Genomic DNA, 10,979 nt, shown 5'->3' on the forward strand with positions numbered 1-10,979 from the left:
ACTCTGAGAAAAGGCATAACTGCACCTATGCAAAACTGGATCTATTTCCCTTCTCTGGAATGGAAGGGAGACTCTTCAGGACTTTGAAAAACCTCTGCAAGAAATTCAGAACTAGGTGAGAGGACTTATGGTGAGAGGACAACTCCACTGATAGTGAACATGTATACCATTGCCCAATTACCAAATAAAGAAAAATAAAATTGACATAATCACAAATCAATAATCTGCACACCAGAAACTCTTCCACAAACATCCCCTCTAGACTGGAGATCTCAAAGCCCATGTCTCAGGAATGGTAACGTGGGTTTGTCAGCAGTATGTTACCAGGGAATGGGATGAGCAAAGCTTATTGCTTTCTATGTAACAGGCTCCCAAGGACTTAGGGTCATTCTTACTATTTATTCCTTGGGTGAAAATCACTTATCACCTTAATGGCTGATAGGTGTCTTCATTCTCACCATCTCATTGGCTCAGTCTTTGCTCATATCAAGCCATTCTGAAATTAATACAAGAAGGGAAGGAGTAAGTGTGCTTCGTGCTGTCTCCTCTCCTGCGGGTATGTCTTTTCTATGAAAGAGATAAGATTATGCTATAATACTACAGTAAGGGGATTTTGTTTCTGAGGGGAAGGTATGTGTTATTGCCAGCTCTTTCTCTCTTTAAGGGGACCAATATCTGCCAAAGTAGACAATGGTGTTGGTTGGGTTGTGTTTGATCAGGAAGAGGAATGGGTGGTCAGCCCTAAACTGTTCAGACTCAGGGGAATGCTTGATGTCTTCTATCACCCCTGTGGAGCCTGCCATCTCAATGCCATCTTCACTGAGTTCCATGAAGGCCCCGTGCACAGCCTGGGATATCTTCAAGCTCTCTGCTGAAGAAATGCCAGTCAGATTGGCTGAAGGGATGAACAGGTCAGTCATTCCCAATGCCATTAAGACAGATGTGAGGTTATATTTTTCCTCAATCTTCATTTGGGGCAGGTACACTTTCACTCTCCTCTTCTCCATCGTATTGGGATTGGTCCACTCTGTGAGTTTTTCAAAGTTAATTGTCTTCTCAATCTGAAAAGAGAGGGAGAGAATAAAATGCCTGTGATGAGAATGCAACTTCTTTCCATCGTTCATTTTAATCAAGACTATTATTTTACAAAAAAATAGAAAGTTTCCCAAGGTGCATCCTATCAACATCTTCCTATTTTAACATTTGTTTCTCTAGTATTTCCTCTTCAGTGCCCCTTTATTTGGTTCCGCCTGACACATCCCCTTCTGTACAAATATTTTCGTGTCTCATACAGAACAATAAAGCAATTTCACTACCTAGCAGATTGGTGAGCTGGTGAAAGAGATTGCAAAAAAAAAAAAAAAAAAATGCCATGACAATTTATATACAGTGGATAGTACCAAACAAACACAAATATTTCTGCATCTACTTTGGTATTCTGAGAGCAGCTTATTTAAAATATTTGATGAGAATATTGTCAAAAATATTAGGGATTATTGAACCTCATCAATTCTAGTAACATTTGCTGAAGAGTTTATATAAGAGGCCAGATGAAACTGCCTCTCAATGAAAAGAATTGCCCATACGTGCCCTTCTATAACATTACAGCAGCCCTAGGCTCCTTTACCTTTGTTTTGTTAGCTACACTCTTTGTTTAATAACATTGAGGCTACTGCTCTCCTTAGAGGCCAAACTCTGAGCGCCTGGAAGCACCTGGGCCACTGTTGTGCTCCCCTGCCTGGCCAGCACAGCACAGCCAAGGAGTGAGAGCAGAGCCAAAGGTCTGACAGCAGCCAGCTCCCACTGAACTCCGAACTAGTTGGCTTCCCCTGCCAGGGCCGTACCCGCTCCAGGTCAGAAACCTCATCAGGCAACAGCACCAACATGCTCAGGTCTCCGCTGGCAAATGGGAGCTCCAGGATCTTCATTTTCTCTGCAGGCAGTGTGGCCACATTAAAGCTATTGTTCATACACATCATTTGCACAGGTTTGCTTTCTTGCTGCAAAACAGAAGCATGAGACAATGTGAGAAGGGGGCAGTGTCTCTTGAAGCAGGCAGATGTGCAAGTCCTTCAGAGGAACTGGGCTGGATCCTCAAGCTGTGTCTCCATTTTCCTCTCTTGTCTACAGGTGTGCTTTGGATGCCTGGTCAGACACAATTTTTGCCAGCCTGTCTTGGGCTCAGCCCCATGCCCTGTCAGCAAGGGGCCCAGAAGAACCATGGACCAATGACTGTAGGATGGTGTATGTCGCACCCTTGATGGCTTTCTGTCCTGCCCAGAAGCGGTGACTACGTCCCCTACCTTTGTTACATGGAAGGGCATTTCTCGAGTGTCTTCTGCATTAAATGCTGTCTTCCACATCCCTTTGAAGTAGATGGCATTAACAAGGACCAGCGTTGTATCAAGATCAGTGGAGCTTGATACAAGCAAATCTTTGATCTGTCCTGTAAGAAGGAAGCAAAGCAGTGAGTGCTAAGACACAGTCTGTCTGGTTTGCATGAATGAGGCAAAGGGATTGGAGGGTGCTGCTTTGTGGGGTTTTGTTTTCATTGCAGGAGTGTTTTGTTTTAGATGTCAACCAGCAAGCTTGAGTTGACTTCCTGTTCTTTAAATGATGGCATGTGGAATTCAAGTTCACGAGTGATTTCATACAGAACAACTAACCCTTAACCAGGCATTTCTGTAAGGAGGCACGTAGGCTTGAATGTTCACACACATTCCCAGGAATATCTCAAACGTCCTTGGAAAAAGACTTGCATAGAACAGAAGGAAGTGAAAAGCAAAGCAGGGATACCGATCTTCTGCCTCTCACTGTGCTTCCTTCTAATACTTGATTCTTGTTTTCTTCCCACCTTTTTCCTGATAAATGTACATACACTCTTAATCATTCCTTTTCTTACACCAACCTAGTGGCCACATTATTTTCTTCCATGGAAGCCCATTTCTTATCCATCCAGCATATGCTTGTAAAATGATGCCAATATTGTAGGGAAGCTGGGACCAATCTTGCATGAGTTATGCTCTCCTTGCACAGAAAGCACACACTGGCATCCCTGCCTTTGTCATATATATTTAAATGCACTGTCACCGCACACAAAAAAGTGTGCAATAGAGTCATCAGTTTCCACAGGAAATATCCATTAATGGAGATGGAAAGAATGGTCTTTCCAGAAGTTGTTCGGGTAAAGTAGTAACAAGGAAGTATATTATAAACTCTTCTCTGAGCTTACCTTCTGTCTGCTTTTCCACCCAGGAGTTAATAAGCTGTCTGGCTTGGTCTGATGCTGTTTTGAAGTTCACTGTTTCCAGACCTGCTCTGTACAGTTTCTTCACACACTTTAGGTAAATCTGTAAAGACAACAGTTGTAGCTACCAAGTCAGTTTTTAAAAAGACTGTGAAGGTGAAATAAAATGCAGTTAAAATGTTCCATGATTTTTATAATTATGCTATTAGACTGTTTTCATTGCTTATTTCCTGGACGAAATGGTTAAAACTGGGCCAGCAAAATTATTTCGATGCATGATATGTTAAGATCTTTAAGATTTTTATTACTTTACCAGATAAGATTACGTAGTAGAAATGCTGAAATATTTTCTTGAAGAAATACCAATCCAAAAACAGCTTCAGGTCATTAGCAACTGTTTTGTTATAATAAAATCCTTATTTTTGAAGCATTTTTCTCTATTTTTAAAGATAAAATGTATTTGATTTAGAATATTTGTATGTTTTATTTTGAGAATGTCAAATGAAAAGCTGTGGAAGTCCACACCGCTGAGGTGAGTTGGATTAACAGATACTCTGGGCAGTACTCTTGGATTATGGGTTTATACAGGATCTAGCAAAAAATCACTCTGTTGTACAACTCACCGGTAGGATAGGACGTGACTTTTCTGCATAGAGTCTGTTGGCAATGCGGAGTGAATAATTGGCTTTTGATGCAGTAATATCAGAGAGGAGTTCTTTAAAGAGTAGGTGGATGTTCACGGATTTGCCACACTGGGTTGTTGAAGAGGAGGAAAAAGGGTATAAATGTTAGCTTATTTTACTAGAAAGACAACTATTTATAAAGTACAGATCACGTAGGAAAACACACAGTGTTCAGACATTTGCAAACAAAATACATTAGAGTCTAAAAGCTCCATGGGAGAGATGTTCTATATAAGCACGTACAACTGATAGCATTTGGTGACACTCAGTCTTGGTGATAAGAAACAGAAAATGTGAGTGATTTGTCTGATTGTGTTTTGTGAATTGTTCTACATAACCATCTAAATGCTCTAGCAAGAAGAATAGAATGGAGAGGAGAGGAGAGGAGAGGAGAGGAGAGGAGAGGAGAGGAGAGGAGAGGAGAGGAGAGGAGAGGAGAGGAGAGGAGAGGAGAGGAGAGGAGAGGAGAGGAGAGGAGAGTGGAAAATGTAAAGGAAAGAGGGAAGTGGGAAAAGGAGAGAGAAGGGGAAAGGAAAGGGGGAAAGGGGGAAAGGAAAAGGAAAAGGAAACGGAAAAATCTTCTTGTCCTTTACAAGCCCCACATTGTGCTTGGAGAACCCAAGTGGATGAGGACAGCCCTGGGAGCATGGCTTGTGTTATCTTTCCAAATGTATCAAGTGACCAAGGAGAAAAGCACACATGGTTCATGTGTGGTCCTCCAGCAAGCCCTGCAAGTGTGCAAGCTCTTATCAATGTAGGAAGGTATCCTGGTGCTCAAAATGTCCTTCAACTATCCTATCACTTTTTCTGGTGCAACATGTGAAATGAGCCTTCTTTTTGTCGTTATTTTTTTTTTTTTTTTAGAACAAATTTGAGTTTTTCATTTGCATATCATGTGTTGAGAGCATTAGCTAGGGTTTGGGAAGGGGCTGGACCTATTGGAAGCACAGTCAGAACAGTTTTAAGTTCTCAGGAAAAAAAAAAAAGTGAATGTGAGAGAAAAATAATGTACCTTAGGTTTCTGTACCTTTGTCTGAGTGCTTCCTCCAAGTCCTGCAATGCTGTCAAAGTGAAGAGCCTGCAAATGGAAGTAGCAGAAGAAGAAATGAAGTATGCAAAGTTCACTGAGAGTCTCTGGATTTTGTGTTCAAATTCTGGGCTTGAAATAACCAATGGCTGAACTGAGAAGTTTCATTCGAGGTTGAAATTTGTGTGGGGTTTTTTTGTTTGTTTGTTTGGTTGGTTTTTTTTACTGCATGTGCTGCTCTGAACATTTTTTGATAGGATCTTCCAATTAGTTCACTTATTTTTTCCATCTAGAAACCAGCTATACCCATACTGTACTTAGAACTGTGACTCCTGATTTCTGAGTGTTTCATCTTTTATACATGAAAATTTGTTCATTTTATCTGGAAGGAGTCAGGTTTGTGAGATAATATAAACTGAAGCAGGAGATCTCCTCCTTAGTAGAAACTATTGTTACCCTTCGTAGTGAAAAGCAATAAGTGAAAAGTTAGTTCCAGATCCAAACCTCATGGCTCAATGTCCTTCTGCTAGCCAAGTTCAAATCCAGTGGCAAATGTACAGCAGCTGGCCCCTTAAGGGGAGAAAGTCTCAAAGATCTTCATGGATAACTTGTTCTGTTAACCAGGATCAAAATGAGCTTGTATTTACTTGCATAACTTACCTTCTCCATCTGGTACTCAGTGTTGCCTCTTGCTCCCATATAGACCATGGCCAAGGCTACAATGATGCTCAAGGGGGAATACAAGATGTTCTCATTTGTGTGCTGGACTTTCAGCTCATTGAATACATCAAAACAAAATTCTGCATTTGCTGCACTGATGGAGCCCATCCTGAAATCGGTGTTGTCTAAAAGAAACAGGATTATTACTGTGTGGTGTTGACGTGTGGCACTTGTAGTAAAAAGTACTTCCTGTAGCCCAGAAGCTGCTTGTTCATTGCTGTTTCTGTGATGCTGAAACAATAATGTAAAGCCTAAAAATTCTGTGATCATTAGAAATATTGTAAAGACTGACCCATTGTTTCCCAAATGCATGTTTACTTTCCTTCAGAAAGGTACTGGTTCATTATAAAAACACTATCTTGTACTTGCCCTTTAGGAAATAGATAGTTTCATCTGTGCTTCAGTATGATGAATACAGTGTGGACTAGATGAGTTTCCCTATAGCCATCCAGAGAACTCTGAATGATTTTTGAGACAATGTAAACACATTTCATTTCTTCTGTGTCTACTCTGGACCATACTCTGGATATTTCAATCAAATGTAGTCAAACCACAATAGTCTTAGCTTGTTTCAAACTGCTTCTTTGTACAACTGGCCATAAAATTGGAGGTTGCTGTCCTGTAATTTATAGAGTGAATCTCTTTGTAAATCTAGCCAGTTGCTTAGATGCCAAACTATAGCTTTAGTGGGCTTCTTCTCTATATTCTCATTTTTTGACATTTAATCTCTGCTGATTCCTTTTTTTTGTTGTTGACAAAAACAAACAAACGTCTATATACCGTAAATACACAGTCTGGCTAAATTACTTAATGCACTGTAAAGCTGCATCAGATCAGCCAGGTGAAGGTCTTGTACATGCAATTTAATGTCAAGACTTAGGGGAAATTATTGAAATCTACAGTCCTTCTCTTTCTTTAATCCAAGAACAAGAAAGCTGAATAGTGCCCTCCCCGTTCTAAAACAGTTTTAAGTTGGAATAATAGCATATCCATAGTTTGTAGCAAATGTGATCTACTACATAACCTGAGAGGTTCCTGGTGCTAACAAGGCTCTGTGAATCATCCTACTGTACCTCACCTGTGTTCTGCAGGGAGTGAGACTGTGAAAACAAAAATTTTCTCTTCCAGAAATATTTTTTACATATCTGTCCTGTATACAGATCACACCAAAAGTAATGCCTCCTATTTATTTTCATGTAAACTACAATAGATAGAAAGCACATGTATAATATTATTATAATGATTACAATAACTTTATTTCCTTGAGCAGATTCTCAGCCACGGAACATTATTTTTCAACATAGCCACCACAGTTAGCTATGCATTTTTGCCAACAATGTACAAGAATCTGCATTTCCTGCTGGCAAAAATCTGTACCAGTGGAGGTGAACAACTGTCACTGTCGCCACTGCTGAAACACACCACTCACTGCCTCGCTGTGCTCACATCCACTGTTTTGTCTCCATAAACATTCAGCAAGCATCGATGAATGTCAGTGGGTGCCATTTTTTTCCATATGGAGGAATTCAGTGACACACCTTTGCTTCATACACACTTCCATGTGAGACGCCATTCTGTCAGACTGCCCCTCTGCTGCCATCTGTCACACAGCAACAACACATAACGGGGTGTTGGTGGGAAGGTTCAACCTCTACTGCCATACCACCACCATCTGCCTCTGATGTGGTGGGCCAACATCATAAAATAGAAGGCGGCCCTTTTTTCCTCTAAGTTCTTACATAATATTTCTGTTTTGTTTTGTTTTTTTCCATATTCAAGAATACAACTTAGAAGTTATATTTTATTTGGAGAAGTACTTACAGAAAAACATCAAAGAGGCTCGTAATAATCCAGCTTGCCAGTTGAACCTAAACAGATTCTCTGAGTCCTTGGTGATATATACAGTACCCTTTCGGACACTCCCCCTGTTAGCCTTCTAAGAGTCATCCTTTGAGTTACTACCCTTTGTCGTTGCCTTTTGATTCATTGTGCTTGAAACCACTGAGTAGGCCAACATTAGACTGGTACTCTACTTGGAGAAAGCCAAATTTATTTTGTGAAGTGAAACCTAATAGTAGAATGTAATTATTCAGGCTTTTCTTGTATCTTATAAAGCTGTACCAACTTCAAGTCTAGCATGTCTCATGCTCTACTTCAGAATTTAAACATTAATTTGATTGAGCCATATCGATAACTAGAGCCAAACGAATAATGAATACACACACTTTTAAAAAAAAAAAAAACCCTTAAAAAAGAGGATAAGCATAATACACTTCAGATAAACTTAGCTGCAAAATCAGATTAAAAAAAAAATCAGATCAAGTGATTCTCACAGTCAGATGAATCTAAGGATCCCAAAATATTATGAGAAAATAAGACATGATTGGAGAACCAGAAGACCCACCACCATTCACCATTTAATGAGCACCCACTGCTAAAGGTGAGGCAAGAGTAGTCCCATATTACCAAGGAATGCAAGAAAGTGCATCAATTCCTGGAAACCATTCTTCTTTTTAAGACTGTGTCTCCTTTCCAGCTGTTCAGTTTCTTCTCATCTCTGGGGCACTGTAATTATACAATTTACTGTAGCACTGCTCCTAAGATGGGTGAAGGGAAAAGTGTGATATATATGTGATCTCTTACTACAGTGTGCAGAGAAACATAGGGATGCTTCTCATGGATGGCAACCACTTGATGTAGAGAAAAAGAGAAAATAATGCAGTTCCAAGCAGAGTCAGCTGCAGGATGGTCATTCTATTTTGAGGATTTTGTAATGGATTGCTTTCCATGTAAGAATAGAAACAAAGCTTTATGAGTTTTTTAAAGAACAAAACTGTACTGAAAAATGTTTTGGTCTGCTGAAAGAGTTTGAGAACTGAAGAAGCTTATAGTTAGTACTTGTTAAAAGCACAGCTCCATCTATTTCTGCACCTAGGCAAGACTGAAGTTTTTCACTGGAATTTGGGCTATATCCACTGTAAGCCAAAGGCTCTGCAGCATACATTTGAGAGGAGAAAGCACATTTTGCTGAAGCTTCTTATGAAAAAATTCAGAGCAGAGGTGTTGGGATGAATTAGAGAACTCAGTGTGAATAGGTAAGAGGAAGAGATTTAGGGAACAGTCTGAAAGTATTTGCTGCTTTGCGAAGGCAGACTCCAGAGTATTCAGATATTCAGAAATGAATGCTGAACAGCCAGTGGAATTCAAGGGATGATTGGTGGTCAGCTTTTGATTTTCATTCTTCATAGGTCATGGCAACAAGGCCCATTGTACATGCACAGGCTATTCTCATAGATCTTCTGTACCTCCTATTTTACTATGACAGGTAAATAAACTACCAAATCTGTCTGAAGGAACATTCATGGTCTGTTAGACAATCATAATGCACAATATCAAATATTAGTCAATTGTAAAAAGCTATTACTCTTTATTGAATAATGCCCTTGATGAGCACTAAAGAAAAAAATCCAGCTTCTGTTAAGGCCAGGGGAATGAATAATAGAAATCCCAAATTTTTGCACATTAAGACAGACAGTACACAGTGGTGGTGGTACCCACTGGTAAAGGTAAAAGGGAGCTGCTTTATCATAAGCACTGTGTTTTGTGTTGCTGAAATTCAGTCATGTGTGTATGTGCAGACCATGATAACTGGAATGGCTTTCAGTTTCCACACTCAAAATGAGTATTTTTTATCTGTCAACATGACAGTAGTCATGTGGGGAGTAGGGAAATCTACAGATAGTAAGAAGCTTTCCTCCTGTCTTGTTTAATGTTCCTTTTTCAATAGCTTCTACTTTATCTTGTCAAACTTTTCCTCCCCAAGGGCACAGGTTTTGTTGCAGTGTGTAGTGTCTTCTCTTATGCTCCCATTTTCACATGTTTACATCAGGGTTGCAGCTACAGGTCAGGTGGGTACTCAAACATCCCTTCAAGGCTTCCTTGAAGAACTTTCCTGGGTACCCACAGCCTTTTGTATGCTTGGTTTCAATGTCTTTGTCCTCTGTGGTCATCTATGGAGCATGGACCTGTAGAACACAACCAGCCCTGCACATATGGACAGTGTTTTCATCTCTTGGACTGACGTCCAAGATTTTCTCAATAAACATTTTGTTTCGCTGTCTCCCCTAGAAGAGGGCATGAAGGTGTTTTTGATGTGTTCTCTCATTCAGTACGTTTGCCTTCTTTGAACACTCTACCTCTGCAATAGCACAGTCACCACAACAGTTTTGCACAGGTAAGATAGTTGAGGCAATACACGTTCTCCAGAGAGAGGTCTGCCGCTACACAGGTCTTGCATTTTTTCTACACTGAATGCCAGTGCAAAACTTGTTGCAGAAGCAGCCTGAGTATGTTGACCAGAACGGGCTATCCGTGCACAGTCCTCAGCAGACAAAATATGGTTTTGTAATTTTAGATAGGGTGTTAGGCCAGAGGAAATCAAAGGCACCTCTTGAAATTCAAGAGGCATGAATGCAAGCAAGACAAATTGGTTAAACTCTGTTCCAGATCTGTGTTTGTACCAGAAAGAGGTCAGCAAGGACTCTGCTGCCCTTTTCCTCCGTCAGGCAGTCCATTGTAGAGCTGTTCCTAAACCAATTCACGGGGTTTGCCATTCTTCCTTAATGTTGGCATAATCAAGGACATAGTAAGCAGCAGAAATGCGGCTCTTTCCAACATTTATCTGTTCACATTTTCACATTTCCTTTCCTGTGGTTGTTCAGCAGCTCCTGTGTAGTGCTTGAGGGTAATGTTTCCTTATGCCCTGGACCCATTCATGCCATAGCTTGTCCATCTGCATCACATTTAGCAGAGGCTATTCTGGCATCTCTCAAAGTCTTTTAATGAGCCAAGGTGTGGCCAGAACAGCCTCATTTACAGAATTTCAGATGCTTTTTGCTCTCATGTTATTTGTTGCACTGGAGATGATCAGCTCTGTTGTGCATACACAGTCTTAAGCACTTGGCAGTGGTTGACTTGGAACCACTTTGAAGTCAAACAGTCCCTTGCTATAAACCACTCAGATAGTCAGCGTGTCTGGCCTGGAGTAGAATTAATGTCTAAACTGCCCTTCAGAACTCATAGTAGCTTATATGTCAATGTGTATTGTGTTTGCACAGCAACCTGGGGTAAGACCAAGCACATCTGCCAGTCCATTATGCACCTTGGTCATCTCCAGCAACAACTCGGTTTGATTTAATCAAGCCAGCAGTTTTGTTGTTGTTGTTTTTAGGTAAGAATGCAACTAGAAAAAAAAAAAAAGATTATATGAAGCGAAAATAGAATTTTTCCTTGCGTTGGTATT

At 40.3% G+C, this 10,979-nt stretch overlaps 1 protein-coding gene across 3 annotated transcripts; it reads right to left on the reverse strand.

Moving 5' to 3' along the window:
• Positions 1-537: 537 nt before the first annotated feature.
• OVALX (ovalbumin-related protein X (SERPINB14C)) lies at positions 538-7,539 on the reverse strand. Of its 3 annotated transcripts, none has more exons than NM_001276386.2 (8): positions 7,499-7,539; positions 5,618-5,802; positions 4,958-5,008; positions 3,871-3,999; positions 3,233-3,350; positions 2,304-2,446; positions 1,845-2,000; positions 538-1,061 (listed from the first exon to the last, which is right to left on the reverse strand). In NM_001276386.2, the coding sequence occupies exons 2-8, from the start codon at positions 5,783-5,785 to the stop codon at positions 660-662; spliced, it is 1,167 nt and encodes a 388-aa protein (NP_001263315.2). In that variant the 5' UTR covers positions 5,786-5,802; positions 7,499-7,539; the 3' UTR covers positions 538-659. The 3 variants fall into 3 exon arrangements, with proteins under 3 accessions (NP_001263315.2, XP_015137660.2, XP_015137659.2); XM_015282174.3 differs by having other exon boundaries at positions 660-1,061; positions 4,943-5,008; positions 7,499-7,515; XM_015282173.3 differs by lacking the exon at positions 7,499-7,539 and having other exon boundaries at positions 660-1,061; positions 5,618-6,248.
• Positions 7,540-10,979: the final 3,440 nt, after the last annotated feature.

This window comes from Gallus gallus, chromosome 2, assembly GCF_016699485.2.
Source record: "Gallus gallus isolate bGalGal1 chromosome 2, bGalGal1.mat.broiler.GRCg7b, whole genome shotgun sequence".
NCBI classification, from domain to species: domain Eukaryota; kingdom Metazoa; phylum Chordata; class Aves; order Galliformes; family Phasianidae; genus Gallus; species Gallus gallus.